Here is a 24,694-nt window from a genome sequence, read left to right on the forward strand (position 1 = left end):
ACCCTGCACAGCACCCAGGGAGCCCCATGGAGGGTGGGCAGGGCTGTGGGGTCTCTCCTCTCTCAGCACCAGGCACAGCACCCAGGGAGCCATGGAGGGTGGGCAGGGCTGTGGGGTCTCTCCTCTCTCAGCACCAGGCACAGCACCCAGGGAGCCCATGGAGGGTGGGCAGGGCTGTGGGGTCTCTCCTCTCTCAGCACCAGGCACAGCACCCAGGGAGCCATGGAGGGTGGGCAGGGCTGTGGGGTCTCTCCTCTCTCAGCACCCTGCACAGCACCCAGGGAGCCCATGGAGGGTGGGCAGGGCTGTGGGGTCTCTCCTCTCTCAGCACCCGGCACAGCACCCAGGGAGCCCCATGGAGGGTGGGCAGGGCTGTGGGGTCTCTCCTCTCTCAGCACCAGGCACAGCACCCAGGGAGCCATGGAGGGTGGGCAGGGCTGTGGGGTCTCTCCTCTCTCAGCACCCTGCACAGCACCCAGGGAGCCCCATGGAGGGTGGGCAGGGCTGTGGGGTCTCTCCTCTCTCAGCACCCTGCACAGCACCCAGGGAGCCATGGAGGGTGGGCAGGGCTGTGGGGTCTCTCCTCTCTCAGCACCAGGCACAGCACCCAGGGAGCCCATGGAGGGTGGGCAGGGCTGTGGGGTCTCTCCTCTCTCAGCACCCTGCACAGCACCCAGGGAGCCCGTGGAGGGTGGGCAGGGCTGTGGGGTCTCTCCTCTCTCAGCACCCTGCACAGCACCCAGGGAGCCTGAGGGAGGGTGGTGTCTCCTCTCTCAAACACAGGGTAGGGAGTCGGGCGGTAGTGCAGCAGGCGTAAGGATCCCGGTTCGAGCCCCCGGCTCCCCACCTGCAGGGGAGTCGCTTCACAGGCGGTGAAGCAGGTCTGCAGGTGTCTGTCTTTCTCTCCCCCTCTGTCTTCCCCTCCTCTCTCCATTTCTCTCTGTCCTATCCAACAACGACAACATCAACAACAACAATTATAGCTACAACAATAAAACAACAAGGACAACAGAAAGGGAAAGTACATAATAATAATAATTTTAAAAAACACAGAGTAAAAACTGGGCTCAGCAGTGTGATGCTGTGAGGCCCCGAGTTCACACCCCGCAACCCACTGGAGGAAGGGGCCTGTCCTGTTCTTGCCACATGCTCCGGGCACCCCACTCACCCAGGATCTGCACCTCGATGTGACGTGGCTTCTCAATGAACTTCTCCACAAACAGGGCCCCGTTGCCAAAGGCGGCCAGGGCCTCCGAGTAGGCCCGGGTGTAGTTCTCCTCCAGCTCCTGGGAGGGCAGGTGGGCGGAGTGGACCTGAGCCCCACTGCTCTGGGGGCCCCGTGTGCGGCCCGGCACCCCCAGCACCCTCCGCTCACCTCATAGCTGTGCACCACCCTCATGCCTCGGCCCCCACCCCCGTAGGCGGCCTTGAAGATGATGGGGAAGCCATAGGTGTTGGAGAACTCGTGGGCCTCCTGCAGGGAGTTGATGGGGGCATCTGTGCCGGGGACCACGGGGACGCCTGTGGGGAAGATGTGCTCGGGGTCTCCGGACGGGCGGGAATCCAGGACGAGCCGCCGGCCCCTCCCAGACAGCACCCCCCCACTCCCCGCCGGCCCGCTGGGTCAGGTCACCTGCGGCGATGGCGATGGCCCGGGCCTCCACCTTGTCGCCCATCTTGCGCACCACCTCGGGGCTCGGCCCGATGAAGCGGACCCCCGCGTCCTGGCAGGCCTGGGCGAAGTCTGCGCGCTCCGACAGGAAGCCGTAGCCGGGGTGCACGGCGTCCACGGCGTTCTCCTGGGGCAGGTGTGGGGTCAGGGGACGAGGGCTGGCCCCCATGCCTGCACTCGCTCACTGATCACTGATTCACTCCTTCCCTGCCTCCCTCTCTTGCCCGCTCACCTTGGCCACCTTGATGATGTCGGGGATGTGCAGGTAGGCCTGCACGGGGGCCAGGCCACGCCCGATGAGGTAAGCCTCGTCCGCCTTCTGCCGGTGCATCTGGCCCGTGTCCTGCTCCGAGTAGATGGCCACGGTGCGGATGCCCAGCTCCGTGCAGGCCCGGAACACGCGGATGGCGATCTCACCTGGTGGGCAGGGCAACGGCAGGTAGGTGCGGGGCCCGGGTGGAGGGGGGCGGGGGGCGGGGGGTGTCTTCACCTCTGTTGGCCACCATGACCTTCTTGATGGGCTTGTACTCCAGGCGCCGGACGCTGGGCGAGGCAGCGGGGGCGGTGGAGGAGCGGCGGACGCCCAGGAGCCGGAGGCCCCCCCGGACGATGCGGAACTGCAGCATCTGGGAGTAAAGGGGAGGCTGGTGAGAGCCACCTCGCCACGGCCCCTGGCACTGGCTTCATCTCCTTCCTGGCCAGGCAGCATTCTCCGGGGCTGCAGGTGGCCGGGAGGGCACACTCAAACCCAGATGGAACCCCGCGTTCCCCTGAAGCCCCCCGCTCACTGTGCGATTTCTGCCATCTGAGGTGCTCAGAGAGCCCTGGCCCCTGTGACCACAGAGCTGCACTGCCAGGGTCGGAGAGCTTCCATCCCATGATGCCTGAGGGAGGCCTCCAGGCCGCCCTACCCACACCTCCTACCTGCCCCTCAACCTGCCCAGAACTTTCTGGAACACATGTACACGTTTCCCCCAAGGGCTTTTGAAGTCTCTCCCTTCTACGTGGGTGTCCTCTGTGGTCTGCCCTTGGCTGCTGCTTCTCCCCATGTGGCCCCCATATCTGTGTCCCTCCCCTGCCCCGGGAAGCCAGCTTTATCTTTTTATATTTCATCTCATCTCATCTCATCTCATCTCATCTCATCTCATCTCATCTCATCTCATTTGACTGTGTCAGAGAGGTCAGCTTTAACCCAGTGTGAATGAGAGAGGCTGACCAGAGCACTGCTCAGCTCTGGCATATGGTGGCGCTGGTGACTGAACCTGGCACCTTGTAGCCGCAGGAATGTAAGTCTGAGGCGGTGCATGCTATCTCCAGCCCCTCGAGCACATCCTTCAAACCTGAACCTCCAGGTCAGGGCCAGCGGGGGGGGGGGGGTCCCGGGGGACAGTGCACACACCTCCCACACGTATGAGGTCCTGGGTTCTGTCCCTGCTGCCTCACAGAGCACAGAGACAAGGACAAACTGAACATTATGAGCGGCAGAGCAGTGCCCTCCCCACCTCTTTTAAATGTTTTATTGATTCATGAGAAATGACAGGAGAGAAAGAGCCAGGCATCACTCTGTCACATGTGCTGCCAGGGACTGAACTCAGGACCTCATGCTTGAGAGTCCAAAGCCTTATCCACTGTGCCACCTCCTGAACCACTCTCTCTCTCTCTAATTTATTTATTTATAAAATGGAAACACTGACAAGACCATAGGATAAGAGGGGTACAGTTCCCACCACCAGAGCTTCATATCCATCCCATCCCATCCCCTGATAGTTTTCCTGTGCTTTATCCCTCTGGGAGCATGGATCCAGGGTCATTGTGGGATGCAGAAGGTGGAAGGTCCGGCTTCTGTAATTGCTTCCCTGATGAACATGGGCATTGACAGGTGGATCCACACTCCCAGCCTGTCTCTCTCTTTCCCTAGTGGGGCAGGGCTCTGGGGAAGCGGAGCTCCAGGACACATTGGTGGGTCATCTGCTCAAGGAAACCTGGCTGGCATCATAGTAGCATCTGGAACCTGGTAGCTGAAAATCTCTCTCTCTCTTTCTGACACACACACACACACACACACACACACACACACACACTACATCTATGGGCAGGCAGGGTAGATAGTATAATGTTATGCAAACAGACTCTCCTGCCTGAGGCTCCAAAGTCCCATGTTCAATCCCCTTCACCACCATAAGCCAGAGCTGAGCAGGGCACTGGTGTTCTCTCTCTCTCTCTGCATCTCTCTCTCAAAAAAAAAAAGTACAATATTTTTTTTAAAGTACGTCTAAATTTTTCCTGAAAAAATTAAAACGCACAGAGACTAAGGAGGCACCCGGGATGGGGGCAGGGGCCCAGCTTCTGTCAAGGTTGCGCTGAGAGCCTCGTGGAGTTTGTCCTCTGTGCTGGATCACTGGAGTGTGTGAAGTGAGGACGCCCTTTCACACCTCGTCCTCTCCAGGCTAACTCGTCCAGACAGAGGCAGAGAGGAAGAAGGGGTGAGGCCACAGCGCCGAAGCTCCCCCCAGTGCTCGTGGCTCAGCAGCGCTGTCCGGTGAGCTCTGGCCCCGGCCCAGGAACGCGCTTGCTCTTAGGACCTTTGGGGCCTGGTCTGCTTGGGCTGCGCCCTCCAGTCAACAGCTCAGGAGAAGAGGAGAGTCAACAGGGGAGACAGCATAATGGTTACGCAAATAGACTCACATGCCTGAGGCTCCCAGGTCCCAGGTTCAATCCCCTGCAGCACCACAAGTAACAAGTGCTGCCTAATCTTGGGGGGCCTCGGGCCCTTACAGGGTGTAAGAGGCGTCTCCGTACAGCTTCTGTAACGGAGCCGTTTGCGGAGGACAGGTGTTGGCTGGGCTGCTCCCGGCTAACACAGGTGCAGGAGGGAAGCGCGTGGGCACCATGGGCACCGGCGGTACCTGGGGTGGGGACAGCTGACCAGGCCTTCAGGTGCCCGAGTTCAGCTGCTCTCTCCTTCCTTCCTCTCCCTCCAGAGAGACAGGCCTTCCCCAGAGCACCACAGGGCCAGGCCAGGGAGGCGCAGGGGAGCAGTAGGAGGCCCAGAGCAGACGCACCTCCGGGACCCCTGCCTGAGTGGGGTGAACGGGCCCTGGACTCAGCTGCTGCAGCCCTCTGCCAGATCTAGTCTAACCCCACCCCCACCCACATTTAAGTTTTATTATGAGAAGTCACACGTATTTTGTTTTATTATTATTATTTTCCCCAGAGGGGCGAAGTTTTGGCTTCTGGTGAGAACGGGCTTTGAACCTGAAGCCCTCCTGCCTCGGGCCCATGGCAGAGCCCCTACACCAGGGCAGCGCTCTGCCTGACACTTATCTTTTTTAAAAAATTTTTTAATATTTATTTTATTTATTCCTTTTTGTTGCCCTTGTTGTTTTATTGTTGTAGTTATTATTGTTGTTGTTGTTGTTGGATAGGACAGAGAGAAATGGAGAGAGGGAGGGGAAGACAGAGAGGAGGAGAGAAAGACAGACACCTGCAGACCTGCTTCACCGCCTGTGAAGCGACTCCCCTGCAGGTGGGGAGCCGGGGTTCGAACAGGGATCCTTATGCCGGTCCTTGTGCTTTGTGCCACCTGCACTTAGCCTGCTACACTACCGCCCGACTCCCGCCTGACACTTATCTTAAAGGCCCGTTTCTTCTGTTCTGATTCGAATTAGAGCATTAGATCATCTCTGATTCATGGGAGATGCCACAGCCCTGCTCCACAGCTCGTGCGGTGCTCCCATGTGGTGCTGGGGCTTGAACCCGTGTCCTCACACACGCACTCTACTGCGGGAGCCGTCTCTCCTGGCCCCTGAAAGACCTCCCCTACAACGGCCCAGCCTTGTCCTGTCGTTTGCATTCTAAGAAGCCTACCCAGAGAAATGGGTATGGGGGCCATGGTGGATGGCCTAACCAGGGTATTCACAAGAGCAAACAGAAGCTGCTCAGAGAGGCGACACCAGGTCACCCATGAGCAGACTAGACAGAACCACTAACGACAACTGCGCAAGGCCTGGGAGACAGCCCAGTGGGTGTAGCTCATGCCTTGTCTTAGGGAGGCCCTGGGTTTGAGCCTATCACTTCAGATTTGAGGACTCTGTTTTTTTTTTTTTTTTTGAACAGAGCACTGCCGGGCTTTCGCTTATGGTGTGTGGGGGACTTCAGGCATGACAGTCTGTTTGCATAACCATTATGCTATCTACCCCTACCCAACCCCTATCACTTCATGTGCCAGAATGATGTTCTCACTCTCCTTCTCATTAAATAAATGTTTTAGAAGAGTCAGTGTTGGGGGCCAGGCGGCGGCGCCCCTGGCTGAGGACGCGTGTAATACAGCACAAGGACCCACCAGCACAGGGTTAGCTTCACAGGTGGTGAAGCAGGGCTCCAGGGGGCTCTTTGTCTGTCCCCCTCTCTATGTCCCTCTTCCTTCTCGAGTTCTCTCTGTCTCTATCCAATAATAAGTAAAAAAAAAGAAGAAGAAGAAAGAAAGAAAAGAAAAGAAAAGAAAAGAAAAAGAAAAAGAATGAGTGTTGAGGGCCTGGGAGGTGGCTGAGTGGTTAGAGCACTGGACTCTAAATCGCTCAGGGCTGAATTCAAGCCCCAGCATCCCCTGTGCCAGAGTGATTGGTGCTCTGATTCTTTCTCATTAGCAAATAAATCTGAGGAAGGGAAGGACGGAGGAAGGAAGGGAGATGTAGGTAGGGTATGTTCGCTTTGCCCTCACAGTTGGGGGGTATCTTGGGGGCCTTGGCAGACCTCCTTACAGACCAAGAGACCATCTCTGGGTGTGGAGGGAGCACCCCCCAAACCCGGTGGGACGTGAAGTAGGCCTGGACTTGAGACTCGAGCCCGTGGGTCCTGGGGAGCGAGCCAGGCACTGTGTGCCGAAGGGGAGAGGTCACGGCTGGGACACTGAGGAAAGTGGGACAGAGGGCGGCGTGGCCTGGCAGCACGGCCCAGCGTCGGCCTCGGGAGGCCCCAAGCCGCCTGCCCAGCCCAGCCGTGAGACCTGGCTCTCAGGGCTCATTTCCTCACTCATGCCGTTGGGTAGCCCCAGCCCCTGCACGGGCCGGTGGGGCGGCCTGGGGGGCAGCAGGCCCAGCGGCCCATGAGGTCCTTGAACCCCCTTACACCCTTTCCTCCCTCCCGGGGACACAGGAGAGGGGAGCAGGGGCTTCCCACACACTTACTCAACACTTGGGTGGCATCACCCCAATATGCATCCAGCTGGGCTTGCACCCCACAAAGAGGCCCCGTGTGACCTTCTCCGCCCCGTCCCACACAAGGGCCTGAAGCCCCCACCCGACAGCCCCCCAGCCCTGCTCGCCTGTGCGCAGCCGCCACTGCACTGGCTCCCAGAGCCTGCCCGCTGACCCAGCCGCCCAAGCCCCCCGTGGACTCTGGATGTCACTGGATCGGGGCCAGGACTCCACACACAAACAGCAGGCATGCCAGCCCCTGGGGAGCCCCCCCACCCCACAGCCTGGCCTGGAGAGTGGGGGGTCGGGACGCAGCGTCCTCGTCTTCCAGAACACTCACCCCACAGGCGGCCCAGAGCTGCTCCTTCTGCCAGCAGGGAGGCTGTGGGCTCTCAGGTCGCTGGCCCTGGGATACAAAGTTCTCCACCGACCCAGGAGGCCTGGGCTGTGGCCAGGATTGGAAGCAGGGGAAGGGGCGCAGGGCTCCGCCTCCGCTTTCTGGGGAGGCAGGGGGGCTACTCACGCGGAGAGCAGGTGCCCCTTGACCCCTGCCCCCCAGACGGTAAGGGAGGGGGTGGGAGGCGGGACACCAGAAGAGGGAAGGTTTGGAGACCAGGCCCCTCAACGTTAAAGGTTAAGGGCATGGAAGTGGCAGCCAGCAGGCGGAGGGGACTTTTGGGGTGCTGGGTGACAGAGGACACACTGCCCTCTGAGTCCAGCTGTATTCTCATGGGGACGCTGGTCCCCACCACCACACAAGGGGCCATCCTCAGAGCTCTTACCCAGAAGCAGGACCTCTTTGGCGAGCCATGGTGTGCGATGAATTCTTTTTGGGGTGCTGAGCGGGGATGGGGGTGCAGAGGGGTGAGAGGAGGAGCTAAGTGGGCAGAGACCCGAGGACCCTCAATCTCACCTCACCCGCCAGATGTGGAGGGAGGGGAGGCCCTGGGCAGCTCTTGGGGGCACCTGGCAGAGAAGGCTAAGGGCCTTCCGCTTCCTGCCGCCTCTTGCGTGAACCAGTGTCACCCAGGCACCAGTACTGCTCTGGGCTGGAGGGTGACCGAGGGTGAGGGGTGCTCCCTCCACACCCAGAGATGGGCACTTGGTCTGTAAGGTGGTCTGCCAAGGCCCCCAAGATACCCCCCAACTATGAGATCCTCCTCAAAACCTCAGAGGGCCATCTCCTTCAGCCCAGGGTCCCAGGAAGCTCCCCGCCCTCACTGCAGCAAGAGGTCACTCTCCCCACTCAGTGCTGTGCTGGGGACACGGGAGCAAAAGCTGCCCCCCCCCCCAGGTGTCAGGTGAGGGAAAGGCAGTCAGAGAAAAGCTGCCCTCTCAGCCCGGCGGGTAGAACCATGAGGTTCCAGGTTTGATGCCCGGTGTCGCCTGTGCCAGATTGATGCTCTGCTTTGCCCTCCCTCCTCTCTGTAAAGTTAACGTCTAAACAAATCTTTTTTTTATTTATACCAGAGCGCTGTTTGGCTTTGGCTTATGGCAGTGCGGGGGACTGAACCTGGTGCTCTAGAACCTCAGGCATGAGAGTCTGTTTACATAACCATTATGTTATCTACCCTCCACCCAACAAATCTTTACAAAATATATAAAATAAAATTTTAAGAAGGGAAGGGTGTTACTGGATTCCCCCAATGTGTGTCCACTCCAGAGACCACAAACCCAGAGGCCTTGTGACAGCCCATTTCTGGGCCTTGCTCTGTATGGCAGGGAAGCTTCCGGAAGGAGAGCTGGCAACTGAGTCAGGGAGGGCACTGGCAGCTGGTGTGTGATGGGTAGTGGCGGGCAGGGACAAGGACCGGGCTCCAGGGTGGGGGGTTTCACGACTACTCACACCCAGCTCCTTCCCACCCTCAGACAGAAGCAGAGGGGTGGCAGGGCCTGAGCTGAGCCAGCATGTATATCCGGGTCAGCACCCTCGTGTGGCAGGGTCCCCCCCCCCAGGAAGCAGGGTCCCCCAGGAGGCAGATCCCCCAGGAGGCAGGGTCCCCCAGGAGGCAGGTCCCCCAGGAAGCAGGGTCCCCCAGGAGGCAGGGTCCCAGGAGGCAGGGTCCTGGCTCTCCTCAGAGGCAGAGTGAACTGAGACCTGAGCAGGGCGGGTTGCTGCCCGGAAGCCAGCAGAGCGCGGAGACAGCGTGGTGGACGTGTGTCCCTGTGGTGGGGCAGTGCCACTGTGATCAGACAAATGGTTAAAGTGTCACTAGAGCGGCCTGGGAAGAGGCTCAACAAGCAGAGCTCAGGCCTGGGCTCCGTGAGGCCCTGGGAGACCCCGCACATGTACCAGACTATCTTGTTAAATAAATATTTGCTGTTGTTGGAGCTGGGGCCTTCTGCACATGCAGCCTCACCACTCTGGCTACTTTTTAAAAAATTATTTCTTTTTGATTTTTTTCCCTTTTGTTGCCCTTGTTATCATGGTTATTATCCTTGTTGTTGGACAGAGAGAAATCAAAAAAAGGAGGGGAAGACAGAGAGGGGGGAGAAAGAAACAGACACCTGCAGACCTGCTTCACCGCTCGTGAAGCGACTCCCCTGCGGGTGGGGAGCCGGGGGCTCGAACCGGGATCCTTACGCCGGTCCTTGTGCTTTTGCCATGTGCGCTTAACCTGCTGAGCTACCACTCAGCCCCTTTAATAAAATCTTTATTTAAAAATGTTAGGGGGCCAGTTGCTGGTGCACCTGGTTAAGCACACATTACAGTGTGCAAGGACCCAGGTTCAAGCCCCCAGTCCCCAACTTCAGAGGGAAAACTTCAGGAGTGGTGATGCAGCACTGCAAGTGTCTCCTTCTCTACCTCCCCTTCTCCTCTCAATTTCTGTCACTATCCAATAATAAATAAATGAATAAATAAAACCTTTAAAAATATATTTATTTGGAACCAGAAAAGACCTAGAATTGCCAAAACAATCTTGAGAAAAAAGAACAGAACCGGAGGCATCCCACTCCCAGATCTCAAACTGTATTATAGGGCCATTGCCATCAAAACTGCTTGGTACTGGAACATGAATAGACACACTGACCAGTGGAATAGAATTGAGAGCCCAGAAATGAGCCCCCACACCTATGGACATCTAATCTTTGACAAAGGGGCCCAGACTATTACATGGGGAAAGCAGAGTCTCTTCAACAAATGGTGTTGGAAATAGTGGGTTGAAACATGCAGAAGAATGAAACTGAACCACTGTATTTCACCAAATACAAAAGTAAATTCCAAGTGGATCAAGGACTTGGAAGTTAGACCACAAACTATCAGATACTTAGAGGAAAATATTGGCAGAACTCTTTTCCGCATACATTTCAAAGACATCTTCAATGGAACGATTCCAATTACAAAGAAGACTAAGGCAAGTATAAACCTATGGGACTACATCAAATTAAAAAGCTTCTTCACAGCAAAAGAAACCACTATCCAAACCAAGAGACCCCTCACAGAATGGGAGAAGATCTTTACATGCCATACATTAGACAAGAGTTTAATAACCAACATATATAAAGAGCTTGCCAGACTCAACAACAAGACAACAAATAACCCCATCCAAAAATGGGGGGAGGACATGGACAGAATATTCACCACAGAAGAGATCCAAAAGGCCGAGAAACACATGAAAAAATGCTCCAAGTCTCTGGTTGTCAGAGAAATGCAAATAAAGACAACAATGAGATACCACTTCACTCCTGTGAGAATGGCATACATCAGAAAAGGGAACAGCAGCAAATGCTGGAGCGGTTGTGGGGTCAAAGGAACCCTCCTACACTGCTGGTGGGAATGTCAATGGGTCCAACCTCTGTGGAAAACAGTCTGGAGAACTCTCAGAAGGCTAGAAATGGACCTACCCTATGACCCTGCAATTCCCCTCCTGGGGATAGATCCTAAGGAACCCAACATATCCATCCAAAAAGATCTGTGTACACATATGTTCTTGGCAGCACAATTTGTAATAGCCAAAACTTGGAAGCAACCCAGGTGTCCAACAACAGATGAGTGGCTGAGCAAGTTGTGGTCTATATACACAATGGAATACTACTCAGCTGTTAAAAATGGTGACTTCACCATTTTCCGGCGATCTTGGATGGACCTTGAAAAAATCATGTTGAGTGAAATAAGTCAGAAGCAGAAGGATGAATATGGGATGATCTCACTCAGGCAGAAGTTGAAAAACAAGATCAGAAAAGAAAACACAAGTAGAACCTGAAGTGGAATTGGCGTATTACACCAAAGTAAAAGACCCTGGGGTGGGTGGGTGGGTGGGGAGAATACAGGTCCATGAAGGATGATAAATGACATAGTGGGGGTTGTATTGTTAAATGGGAAACTGGGGAATGTTATGCATGTACAAACTATTGTATTTACTGTTGAATGTAAAACATTAATTCCCCAATAAAGAAAATAAAAATATTTATTTATTTATTATTGGATAGAGATAGAGAAGATTTTAGAGGGGAGGAAAAGAAAGAGAAGGAGAGAGGCAGAGAGACTCCTGCACCCCTGCTCCACAACTCGTGAAGCTTTTCCCCTGCAGGTGGGAACCAGGGGCTTGAACCTGCAAACTTGCACACTGCAATGTGTGTGCTCAACCAGATGCGCCAGTGCCTGGCCCCCAATAAATTAATCTTTTTAAGATGTGTCAGTGGGGATGCCACTCCCTTAGGCCCAAACCCCACCTCCCAGGCTGCCCCTTGCCAGGCCGCCACCAGGCAAGGCCGCGGACCATGTGACACTGTGCTCTGAGCAGACGCGCTCCTGGCCAGCACAGCCTCGCAGGTCCTTCTAGAAGGTCCCTTTGAGGATCTGTGTGGCTTCCACCCTCTACCCGTTCTTCACACAGGCTGCCTCGGAGGGGTTGTGGTCCTGCTTGGGGGGCGCACCCAGTTCCCCGGCACCCCCTCCTCAGTGGTGAACTACAGCTCAGCCAGGGATCACTCTGGCATATCTGAACCTACTGTGCCACCTCTAGGGCTTCCAGCCTCACTGCCAACATGGCAGACGGTGCTCAGCAGGGCGGTGGGCACTGGGCCACAGTGGGCACTTGTGGGGTGCAGACGCCCCCCCCAGTCACTTGCTGGCTCATCCCCCCCCAGGAGGAGGACCTTGCTCCCCACCCCCTCAGCTCACACCCATCCCAAGGTGGCAGGGTCTGGGTGACAAGCTCAGGACAAGAGGTCCGCCCTGTGTGGGGGCTGAGCTGCTCCCAAAGAGCTGTGTCGACATCCCACTGCCACCCCCCCAGGACATGCAAACAAGACCTCGGGTCTTTATACAGGCAACCGATGGAAGCAGGGCCAGGTGGTGGCCCCAGGGTCAGCCTGGTGTCCTGATAAGGACACAGACAGCCCTGAGCAGAGGGTGGCAGTGTAGACACAGGGACACCTGGCCGCCTGCCCCCAGAGGCACGTTCTTCGCCTGTGGACTCAGCACAGGAGACCAGAAGTCTCAGCTTGAGGTGCTCTGGGTGGCACCCTAGATGGACCCCTCTGGTGCCCCACAATCGACCCCACCCTACTGAGGCCCTGTTGTCACTCAGCAGCCTTCCCGGGCTCTGTCATTCTCTCTCCCCCTTTTCAGTCCCCACAGGCCAGGCCCCCCGTCATAGGCCTCGTACAGACATCCGCCCTGGACAGCCAGCAATCACCAGGTACTCAGGGACTCCGAGAAACCCAGCAAGATGATGAGGAGCTGCAGCAGCACGGCACCCTGAGGAGAAAAGGAATAGTCCAGAGAGCCGATACTTAAAAAAAAAAACAAAACAGAAATTAATCTCCGAGAAATCAGAGACGCGACTGCACTGCGAGGCGGCACCTATTCTAAAAAGGCAACAAGAAAGAGCTCTAGGGAATTAAAAATAGAGGCGCGACATTTTAAACATGATAAATAGAAGAATTAGCAGACAGTGGAGGACGGCGCCCAGAAGCAGCACCGGGAGATTGACATCTGACAACCGGAGGAACGAGGAACGTTTGGGAGAGACTGAGACCAGGGAGCTGGCCCCAGGCCCTGGGGGCCCCAGCCAGAGGGAGCAGGCAGGGTCTGCTGGAGCTCGAAGGATGGGAAGATGAGGGTGAAAGCAAGCCAGTCTTCCTCCAGGGAAGTGGGTACACATGCAGTCTGAAAGCAGGGCAACCGCCAGAAGTTAGGGGTTGTCTCTGGGAAGCCTGGTTCCCAAGGTGCCCTGCTGTGTTATGTGGGAACCTTCAGTAGGGTGGGGGGTGTTACTCTCACTCACTGCTCACTCACTCTGGTGAGAGACTGGCCTTGAGCCAGGTCTCCCTCCTGACACCAGCGTCTACACCTGGAATGGTCCTCACAGAAAGCACCTCAGCCTCTGGCCAGAGCTGCTGGGACCCAGGCAACAGCACCGTCTCCCGGCTGCGTCCTGGTGAGTGTCATGGAGGGAATGAGGTGAAGCTTCGGTTCCCATGGAGGGGAGATTAAAAAGGACCCGGACAGTTTCCTGAGTGAGGTTTTGGGGCTTTTCCCTTTGGGGCTTTTGGAAGAGCTTGGTTAGACACGAGATCGCTGACACTGGCCTCGCGCTGACCTAGCCTGGGAGGACAGGGAGCAGCAGTCATTTTCACCCTTTCTCTGGGCGCGACCCTACAGAAGGCGCTCTTTATATTCCTTCTCGAGAGGGAGAACAGAAGTCAGACGGGACTGGGGTTCACAGAAACGGGGGGGACACCGATGCGGAGGGCTGAGCCTAGGCCCCGCCTCACCCCTGCTGCAGCCACCATGACGTGCGTGCAGACTCACAGCAAGGCGTTTCAGGTATGACTGGGCCTCAAACAACACTCAGAGCACACTTCAAAACTATCTAGGAATGCTGAAAAGATGTGTCTATGGGCAGTGGTAGACAGCATAACGGTCACGCAAAGACTATCTGTTTATTGAGGAGGAGGAGGAGGAGCAGACAGGGAGGAGGGGGAATCAGAGCACACCTTTGGCACACTCAGTGCAGGGTTGGAACTTGGGATTCCACACATACTTTAATCACTGTACCACCTCCCAGATCACAAAATTACATACAGATTCATAGGAGAGGGAATGGGGAGACCAGAGTACCACTCAGTTCTCCCACAAGCCCTGAGATCGAACCACTGAGCCACACCTGCTGCTTTGCTGAAAGGGAATGTGAACGAGGCAACCCTAATGGGCCTGCAGTGCTGAGGTCAGACTGGGCCTCAGGAGGAAAGGAGTATGAGAAGAGAAATCCCGATGCTGACCGAGCAGGGCAGGAAGAACACGGGCTGAAGGCCCTGGGGCCCACCTGCTTACCCAACCACCAGGGTCCCCCAAACCCACAGACTGATGATCACTTCGCCTCGAACCTCAGCGTTCCACCTCTTCAGTGGGGGTGACGATGGTGACTGCCACCTGGGCCTGTGGCAAAGGCGGGTGAGCAAATACTTGGAAAGCGCTGGCATGGTGCCTGGCGTGCAGCCAGCCTTTGCTGACAGACCGGATCCTCTTATCAGCTCCAAGCACAGTGGGGCTAGACCTGCCCATGGCAGAGGTGGGGTGGGCGGGGAGGGAAATTCCTTGTAAGAAAGGGGGTCCCCTGCCAGGCACAACCTGTTAACAGGAACCCCATTGCCTGCCTGCTCTCCTGGGAAGGCCTGAATCTGCCCCCCCCCACACACATATGCAAACGACAGAAACTACAGGCTTGCCTGACCCTCAGTCACTGCTGAAGGCCCACCCAGAGGGCCAGAGGACCCCATACACACACTTGGGACCCATGCTGGGAGTATGGGGGTGCGTGAATGGTACCCCTTCTCCACTTTCTCTTCCCAACACAACACAGAATCCAAATAAAGAAGCCTTTCATTCTTTTTTTTTTTTTTTTTTTTTTTTGCCTCCAAGGTTATTGCGGGGGCTCGGTGCCTGCACCACAAATCCACCGCTCCTGGAGGCCATTTTTTCCATTTTTGTTGCCCTTGTTGTTATTATTGCTGTTATTGGATGTGACCGAGAGAAATGGAGAGAGGAGGGGGAGACAGAGAGGGGAGAGAAAGACAGACACCTGCAGACCTGCTTCACCGCCTGTGAAGCGACGCCCCTGCAGGTGGGGAGCCGGGGGCTTGAACTGGGATCCTTACGTCGGTCCCTGCGCTTTGCACCACCTGCGCTTAACCCGCTGTGCTATACCACCCGACCCCCTCAAACTGGGATTCTTACACCGGTCCTTGCGCTTCACTACCACCCAGCCCCCCTCTGTTTCTTTTTTTTAAAGAGCCTTGTGTGGAGACTTTAATTCAATCAACACAGAATGAGTGAGGGGAGGAGTGAGTCCAGCTACTCCTGGAGGGTGAAGGGCCTTCAGGAACCATTCTGCAAATGGTAATTAACCTGTGCAGATAGCAAACAATCTTCTGATAACCACACTTTCTCAACAGGAAGATAATACATCTGTTCTTCTTCCTCCCCAAGACCCGTCCCTGCACTTTCTTAACCAAGGTTAGCAAGCATGAGGACTTAAAGGTAGCTGGCGCCACCACAGAGATAGCTCAGCACTTTTCCATCAAGAGAGCCTGGGTTCAACTCCCAGCACCGGACAGGAGCCCCAAGGAAGAAAGTAGGTAGGTAGAGCTAAAAACCAGAGAGAGGGAGGGGCGGGGGGGGGGGAAGAAGGAAGGGAGAGAGATTTAGAAGAGCAACAAAAAGCTCTGGGAGGCGGCGCAGTGGGTAAAGCGCTGGACTCTCAATCATGAGGCCCTGAGTTTGACCCCAGCAGCACATGGACCAGAGTGACGTCAGGGTCTCTTCCTCCCTCCTCCTGTCTTTCTCACTGGGCTAGCCTGACATAAGTGAAAGCCCATCATCATTCTGATTTTCCTTTCCCTCCGAACTAGTGATGCCAAGCCCGCTGCCCTGTGCTGCTGGCCATGTGTATGCCCTCTTTGGAGAAATCTAGTCTCTGAGCAGAGAGACTCTATTCAGACTCTCCGCCCATTTTTCTCTTGTAGTATCAGATCGGAAGAGCTCACTGGGAGGGAGACAGCTCAGTGGCAGAGGACAGGAGCTCACATGTAAGAGGTTCCCGGGTCCAACTCTAGGCCCTCTCACACAGAGATCAAGGGTCACAGAGGAAGCAGCTGGGCTAGCTGGATGCAAGCTCCCTGTCAAATCTGAGACTTGTCATTTCCCCCCTACGCTTTGAGTTGCCTTTCCACCTTCCCGATGGTGTCTTTTGAGGCTTTTAATAGTGGTGAAGTCCAGTGCATCTTGTAGTAAAACCACAACATAAAATTGACCACCTTAACAATTCATCTTTTTTTCCTGCTTATACTTTTGCTGGAATATCTGAGCAACCACTGGCTAGCCCAATACTACAAAGATTCGCGGCTGTGCCTTCTTCTGAAAGTTTTAAATCTTTATAATTAAGCCTTTCTCCGATTTTGATTTTATGATATGAGGCTGGGATTCATTCTTTCTTTCTTTCTTCCTTTCTTTCTTTCTTTCTTTCTTTCTTTCTTTCTTTCTTTCTTTCTTTCTTTCTTTCTTTCTTTCTTTCTTTTAGCCAGAGCACTGCTCAGCTCTGGTTTATGGTGGTGTGGGGGACTGAACCTGGGACTCTGGGGCCTCAGGCGTGACAGTCTCCTTGCATAGCTCCCACCCAGTTTCATTCTTGTCCATGCAGCTGTTCAGTGGCTCCCAACAGCACCATTTGTTGAAGAGACTCTAGTGTCCCGACTACATTGTCCTGACAACCTTGTCGAAATCAACAGACGGCACGTGTGAGAGCCACTTGCCGGGCTCTCAATTCCCGTCTGTTGACCCGCGGCCGCCTCATGCCGACCACGTGTCTGACTACTGCAACCTGACTGCAAATCTTGAAATCAGGAGCTCTAAGTCTGCCGAGGGCTCTCTGGGCTGCTTTGGTTGCCTCGCACCCCCACGGGGTTTTTAGAGGATCATCTTGTCAATTTCTGCGGCCGAGAGCAGCTGGGGTTGTAACAGGGCTTGTAACAGGTAGATCACAGGGCCAGGTGGGGGTGCACGCGGTTAAGCACTCACGTTATGGTGCACGAGAACCCGGGTAAAACACCTGGTCTCGACCGGCAGGGGGAAAGCTTCACGAGTGGTGAAGCAGGGCTGCAGCTGTCTCTCTGTCTCTCTCTCTCGCCCCCTTCCCTCTCAATTTCTCTCTGTCTCTATTTAGTAATAAATAAATAAATAAATAAATAAAGGAACTGTAGATCACTTTTTATGGGGGGGTCCTTCAATTTCAATAATATTAAGCCTTCTGATCAAAGAATGTAGGAGTCCCACTTACTTAGGTAATTTCTCTTTCTCTCTCTTTCTTTCTTTCTTTCTTTCTTTCTTTCTTTCTTTCTTTCTTTCTTTCTTTCTTTCTTTCTTTTTGCCTCCAGGGTTATCGCTGGGGCTCGGGGCCTGCACGTCATCACGTCAGCTGCGAACCAAGACACTCTTCCTCTTCGCCATTAGGACGCCTCTCCTCTCGCTGTCCTTTCTCATTGCCCTGACGACTGAACTCAAAACCAGTGACTAATCTTGATTTGAGGGTGGCCTTCCCCACTTCAGCCTGTCCTCAGTCCCAGGCCTGTCACGCCTGTTGAGCCAGGGTTTAGCCTTGGGGAGACTTCCTGGCTGAGCACGCACACCTCCCTGTGCCCCGCTCCCCTTCCCCCACGGACAAGGTGCCCGGGCTTCCTTGCTGGCTGGCTTCCACAGCGGCACTGCAGCAGAGAGGGAAAGAGCACGCGGTCTCACCCCCACTCTGCCTCCACCTGGAGCCCAGACTGGAGAGGGTGACGTGCCGCCACCAAGACTGTCCCTGCGGGGCGTCTCAGCCTCTCTTGAGTGACTGTCCCCTCCTGCGCAGTGGTAGTCAAGACCCCCGCTGTCCTCGTCTTTGTTGGGCGTCTGACCTGCCCTGGTGGGTAGATTCAGCTTCTCAGGCCAGCCTTCACTGCTCCCCCTGCCCCATCAGACACCACACCCCAAGCCCCCTGGAAAGAAGGCACCTTGCTCGGGGCGGGTGGGAAACTGGACAGCAGGGTTCAGCTCCTGGAAGCAGCAGAGCCAATGCAACCCCAGCCAGATGCGACCTAGAGGGCTCGCCGCTTGCTCTCTATTCCCGCTGCCCGGGAAAGCCGGCAGGCCCTTGATGTGCAACTGACTGGCCTGGCGGCTCCCTACAGACGAGGTGCCAGGTGGCCACTGTTGCCGCTGGCTGGGTCCTTCCGCCCTCGTGGCAAAATGTCAGGACTGTCAGGCCGGTGGTGCCTGAGCTAAGTGCTTGAAACGGCGCATTCGATTGGCAGTGGCCTGGTGGGTGGGAATCCTGCCTCCCGTGTCAGGAAGCAAACTGGGACTCAGGGGAATCACCTGACCTCGTGTCCATGGGCACTCCACACAGGCCTGCCCGTCCTGAGCGGGGTCTGGCACGGTGCCGTCTGTGGGGAGACTAGGCACCATCCTCTCTGGGTCACGGTTTATGCCTCCTCTGCCCTCCCCTCCCATGCTCTCCTCCTCACTGTGTGAAGGGCCTCCGTCCCCTCCAGCTGGCTCCCACGTCCCTTGCGACAGCCCTGCCTCACACATTACGGTCACGCTGCCCGGGGGTGGCAGGAGCCCTGGCGAGCACCTCCAGCGAGCACTCTGGGAAGGGGGCGAGCAGACACTTCTTTCAATTCTGCAGAGAAAGCCTGAGTCACCGACACTCGCCGGCCTTGACCCTGCCCACGATGGTGCCCCCCAGCAGCTCAGGCAACTCCAGGCCCCTTCACCCACTGCCTCCAACTTGCCAAGACTGGCTCCCCAGGAACAGGGGGCACGTCCATTGGACTCCAGTTGCTTCCTCTCAAGGCTGGAAATTCCCGGGGTGAGGTGGTGTCCCAGTCAGGAACTGCAGACAGGACAGGGCTGGGGACCCCATGGCAGTGAGGGCACGTCTTCCCAGACCCAAAGGGCAACCACTCCAGGAAGCCTTCCTGGGTTACCTATCCCACTGCAGGAAAAGGCCAGCCATGCAGAAATTAGACACCAGTGGACATTAGGACATCAGTGTGTTAATGGGTGAGTGTGTGTGTGTGTGTGTGTGTTAATGGGTGAGTGTGTGTGTGAGTGTGTGTGTGTTAATGGTTGAGTGTGTGTGTGAGTGTGTGTGTGTATGTGTTAATGGGTGAGTGTGTGTGTGTGTGTGTGTGTGTGTGTGTGTGTGTGAGAGAGAGAGAGAGAGAGAGAGTGTGTGTGTATGTGTGCTCCAGCCCTACGGCTGGCTGTCCCCATCCTCCTACACCCCTTTCTCCTCCAATCTGACAGGTTTTTTTGGGCTGTAACTCTCAGTCTGTGGTTACAGTAAACAACGCCCTCTGATCTTCTGCCCGCCTGCCCTTGGCAGCACCCAGTGAGCGGGAAGGGCCTCTACTGCCCCCACAACCTTGCCAAACCCCACCACTTCCCGGAACCTTGCATGCACAACATTAAAAACAGGGTCTAGCTAAGCTCCCAGACAGCAACGCATCCAGCTGGGATGGAAGCTGAGGCCCTTGGCACCCTGACACCAGGTTATTCCCCTGTGTCCCATAGAACAAGCCAGTCCTGGCACGTCGAGCACTTTCCCACATACTGTGGGCCGTGCGAGAAGGTCATCGGCCCTGAGGAGGGCTCTGTGGGAGTCTCCCCCATACTGGCTGGGAGACCCAGGGGTGGGGACACTGTGGGCTCTGAGTCAGATGGAATGCAACCTCAGGACATAAAGCTGGCAGGGTGAGGAGCAGGGCACGTGCCTGACGTCAGAGCGCCGTGAGCAAGAGCTGGAGGTGAGCTCTGCTCGGCACAGCGGCCCACAAGCCCAACCACAGCCGGGACGAGGCTTCAGACACTGGCACCCTACTCACAGCACACCCGAGGGACAGGCAGCAGCACCCCTGCCCAGAAGGAAATGCGGGGAGTCCCAGAGGAACTGCTCTCAGAGAAAAGGGGCAGGAGGACTGGGGGGCAGGAGGGGCGCCCCTCACCTCGGTGGGTCTCACTGATCACTTCAGGGCCAGGGGTCATCTGCACCAAGTAGAAAGCAACCAGGCGGGAACCAACAGAAGGGGCGGCGGGGAGGTTCCGTGAGCCCAGAAGCCAAGAAAAAGCAAGTGTCCTTATCGCTTCTTGGCCTTTGGCTAAGATCAAGTGTAGAAAAAGCAAAAACCTGACCCTGGAGCGTTTATTGAGTGGCGGGAGACAGACTGAGGACGGAGGTGCCCAGGCTTTGTTCCTTTCCTCTAGTCAGGATGCCAAGCACACGAGCAAAGTCATTCCCAACCCATCCTGACTGCACCCTCGCCCGCAGAGCCAAGACACACACACACACACACACACACACACACACACACATGGCCACTTCCATCTGAGCACTGGAGGAGTCTCCACAGTTTGCAACTGAAGATAAGAACCAAAAGCCATTTGGGGTCCTTATCAGTCTCTCCTTCTGGACCAGGAAGAGGCTCTTCTAAGCAAGGGGAGAAGTTCTCTTGCGTTGGAGACCTGTTGTCTAGCTGTCCCTGCACCTGGGGACAGACCCTTTCTCACCTCTAGCAGGTATGCCTGCCTGCCGACTGCTCCCTTAGCTCCACGCCAGAGGACTGCCTGCCAAGACACAGGGGTCCTCACACTTGCCCTTCACTGCAGGTGTAAAAGCTACCAGGTGACACTGACCAGGTGTCACATCCAGTCAGTCCTCGGCTCCACATCTGTGTGTCCAAACCAATTCCCCGTGGAATTCAGGAATATAGAAGCATGGATAAAAAGGGGGGGGAGGGATGGGATATGGAGACCGGGTGGTGGGAATTATTTGGAGTTGTACCCCTCCTATTCTATGGTTTTGTTAATGTCTCCTTTCTTAAATAAATAAAAAAGGGGAGGGGCTAGGCTGGGCAGTGGCACAGCATGTGAAGTGCACAAAGCTCAAGGATCCCGGTTCGAGCCCCCAGCTCCCCACCTGCAGGGGGCAGGCCACTTCACAAGTGGTGAAGCAGGTCTGCAGCTGTCTTTCTATTTCTCTCTGTCCTATTAAAATAAAAAAAATCCAAGAATCAGTGAACACCTGTGAGCCCTGTGTTGCTCCATGGTCAGATGGTCACGGAAACCCCACTGAAGTGAGGTCGGGAGGCTCAGAGGTGAAAGCCCTGGGTTCAGCTGTGTCAGTGACTCCCCAGAACTGAACCTTCCCCTACAGGGAGCAACCCCCAGGAGCCGGACCGCGGCCTGGCAGCTGACCCTGAACAGACTGTTGGAGGTCAGGGTGGGCAGGGAGAAGACAGAAGCCACCGGCCCTAGGCCCCTCAGGAGGACGGGAGGGCAGTGGTTTAAGGGGCTCCCAGAGCAGCATGGCTGGAGAGGAGTCAGCACCTCCAGCTGCTGGGACCTCTCTCTGCCTCGGGAGACACCTCAGTCCTCTCTTCCCCAGGACCAGGAGGCTGACTGCCTCACAGGGTCACATTATCTGGTGGCCCTGGGAAGCCACTAGGCTGACAGGACTTCACTGACCAGGGTTTTCGAGGCACAAAGATTGCTCCTGGTGTGCTGTGGTGTCCTGAAGAAGCCAGTCAGAGTCAGGAACTGAGTGTCCACCCCCCCGGGCACCACCCCACTGTCCCCAAGATGAAGCGCCAGCCAGCCCAAGCTGCGACCCGCCTTCTGGCAGAGACACACTTTCCCACTGTTCTAGCTTCCTGGACTGAGAGTGATTTGTCAGAAGGCCTCGCTGGGTTACAGCACCAGGCACCTGCAGGGCGGACAGCACCCTGAAGTCCCGGGGCTGGGACTGGTGTGGCTGCCCTGCCCCTTGGAGCCGACGTGGAAACCCAGTGCGGGAGGGAGCCAGCTCACTCCCCAGGGGCCTGGACCCCATGCTCTACAGGGGTGTCCACACCTCCCCCATTTTCCCCGGAGCTGCCTCTCACTCGCCTACCGAGGGAGACTAGCTGCTGACAGACCCTGACCAAGGCCGGTACTGAGACACACCACCCACAGCTCCCTGGGAGCAGAAAGCAGAAGCTGGGGGGGGGGGTCCCCCAACTGGAAGCTCCCTGGTCCAGGCCACCATCAGGGCCGACACCAGGTGCTTTACTTAGCTGAGAGGGCCTGACGTCTGGGTGGGGAGCTGGGGGTCAGCATGGGGTCAGCACGTGACCACCGCCTGCAGCGGGGGCACCCAGACCGGCCGGCCTCAGTCATGTACCCCCAAGCCCCTGGGGTCACTGGGACGGACAGTGTGACTACTATAGGCATGGTTGCTGTGAGTAGGCAGTTTCTGTTTCCATTTGCTCTGGAGTTTTCCTAGAAAGGCAGAACCTTTCCCACAAAAAGACGTGTGTCAACCATGGTCTACAGTCTCCCCAGCTTCTACTGATCTCCCAGCACTAAAATCTCTCTCTCTCTTTCTCTTTTAAATTTTTCTTATTATCTTCACTTATTGGATAAAGACAGCCAGAAATCGAGAGTAAAGGTGGAGCTAGAGAGGGGGAGAGACAGAGAGACACCTGCAGCCCTGATTCACCACTCGCAAAGCTTTCGCCCAGCAGCTGAGGACTGGAGGCTCAAACCCAGGTCCTTGCACATTGTAACGTGTGCTCTCAACCAGATGCACCACCACCCGGCCCCTCAGCACTAATATCTCAATGAGAGAAGGACAAGGGGAAGGGGAAAAAATGGGACAGGGCTTCATGCAGGCTCAGTAAGGATGGTTGTGCACAGACACGTCTGTCCTCCTGGACACCCCTTCCTGGCAGCCCCCTGTGCTGTATCTGAGATGAGATGAAGTCACCAGCTCTGAGCAGGGAGGCCGGAAACACTGAGTTCGGAGAGGACATGGGTCTTTGCTGGGGTCTCTCTAGGACCAGAGGGGCACAGCTCTCACTGATATACTGATGTCATTCCTCGGGGGACACTTTTCTCTCCCCCAATCAGCTCTGCCCAGCTGCGTTCCAGGGAGAAGGTGGTCTGTCCCCAAGCAGCGACCTCTGGAGAGCTGGTCTTCACCTCCCTCAGTGCTGCCTGTAAGGCCCCAGGCAGCTCACATGGGTCCCTAGCCTCTCGGGGGACACAGGCAAGGTCTTGGGCTCGCTCACACCACGTGGATACAGAGAAGAGAAATGCAGTGTGTAGGTGCTGCCTTGGCATAGCAGTGAAGCCTCAGCCAAGACCAAAAAAAAAGACAAAAGGAGAAAAAGGAGGAGGAGGAGGGTAAGGAGATGGGGGTGGAGGTGGAGGAGGGAGGGGGAAGGAGCTGGAGGAGGAGGAAGAGGAGGAGAAAGGGGCAGAGTCTCCATTTCTCTGGGTTCAACCAGCACCAAGCTCTGGCCCCTGGGACACACCTCTGCCATCAGCCTCACAGAGGACACTGAGCCCTCCTTGCTGTGTGTCCACATTCAGTCTGTTGTTTAAGCAGTGCTGTTTATGAAGAAGCTGGTCTACCCAGGTATGTAGTCGTAGAGGGAGAAATATTTCACAGCCCTCTCAGACAGTAGTGGATATCCCTGTGCAGTGCTACATCAAACTGACAGATAATAGTTCGCTATAAAGTGAAATCTAAAATCCTCTGAAGTTTTCTGAATCTGTGACGTTAAAATGCATTGGCTTGGGAGTCGGGCGGTAGCGCAGTGGGTTAAGCGTATGTGGCGCAAAGCACAAGGACCGGCATAAGGGTCCTGGTTCGAGCCCCTGGCTCCCCACCTGCAGGGGAGTCGATTCACAGGCGGTGAAGCAGGTCTGCAGGTGTCTGTCTTTCTCTCCCTCTCTGTCTTCCCCTCCTCTCTCCATTTCTCTCTGTCCTATCTAACAACGACGACATCAATAACAATAATAATTACAACAACAATAAAAAACAACAAGGACAACAAAAGGGAAAATGAATAAATATTTTTTAAAAAATGTAAAAAAATGCATTGGCTAGGGAGTCGGGTGGTAGCACAACAGGTTAAGCACCCGTGGCATAAAACGCAAGGACCAGTGTAAGGATCCCATTTCGAGCCCCTGGCTCCCCACCTGCAGGGGAGTCACTTCACAGGCAGTGAAGCAGGTCTGCAGGTGTTTATCCTTCTCTCCCCCTCTCTGTCTTCCCCTCCTCTCTCCATTTCTCTCTGTTCTATCCAACAACAACATCAATAATAACTACAACAATAATAGCTACACAATAACTACAACAATAAAACAAGGGCAAAAAAGGGAATAAATAAATATATTTTAAAATTTTTTATTACCTTTATTTATCTGATAGAGACAGCCAGAAATTGAAAGGAGGAGGTGAGAGAGGGAGAGAGAGAGAGAGAGAAACAGGGAGAGACACCTGCAGACCTGCTTCACCACTCACAAAGCTTTCCCCCTGCAGATGGGGACCAGGGGCTCGAACCCAGGTCCTTGTGCACTGTTATATGTGCGCTCAACCAGGTGCGCCACCACCCGGTCCCTAGATAAATATTTTTTAAAAATGCATTGGCGGGAGTCCATTTCTCTCTGTCCTAACAACGATGACATCAATAACACCACCAATAATAACTACATCAACAATAAAAACAACAAGGGCAACCAAAAGGGAAAATAAATAAGTATTTAAAATATATATTAAAAATGCATTGACTTTGTTGAACTACAAATTAAATATTTCTGAAAAAAAAAGAAAAAAGATATACTTAGTGCAAGAAAGAACAAGACAGGAGGGTGAGAGAAAGAACGAGAAAGAGGATGAGAACGCTTCACCCAGCTCAGCTTTGACATAAGGTGTTGCCTGGGGTGGAGCCTTCGGCCTCAGGCAGCTGGCAGACGCTCAAAGGCCTCAACTCCCTCATCCCAGCGCCAGCTCAC

The 24,694-nt window shown here is 55.5% G+C and overlaps 1 protein-coding gene across 1 annotated transcript in view; it reads right to left on the minus strand.

Annotated features, from left to right (window-relative positions):
• PC (pyruvate carboxylase) overlaps positions 1-24,694 on the minus strand; it is a 42,477-nt gene that overhangs the window by 15,598 nt on the left and 2,185 nt on the right. The window contains exons 2-6 of the mRNA XM_060184179.1: positions 2,163-2,298; positions 1,905-2,089; positions 1,634-1,799; positions 1,376-1,521; positions 1,169-1,286 (exon numbers count right to left, since the gene is read on the minus strand). Of these exons, the coding sequence (XP_060040162.1) occupies positions 1,169-1,286; positions 1,376-1,521; positions 1,634-1,799; positions 1,905-2,089; positions 2,163-2,298 (751 nt within the window). The remainder of the gene's footprint in view (positions 1-1,168; positions 1,287-1,375; positions 1,522-1,633; positions 1,800-1,904; positions 2,090-2,162; positions 2,299-24,694) is intronic.

This window comes from Erinaceus europaeus, unplaced genomic scaffold, assembly GCF_950295315.1.
Source record: "Erinaceus europaeus unplaced genomic scaffold, mEriEur2.1 scaffold_264, whole genome shotgun sequence".
Lineage (NCBI taxonomy): Eukaryota > Metazoa > Chordata > Mammalia > Eulipotyphla > Erinaceidae > Erinaceus > Erinaceus europaeus.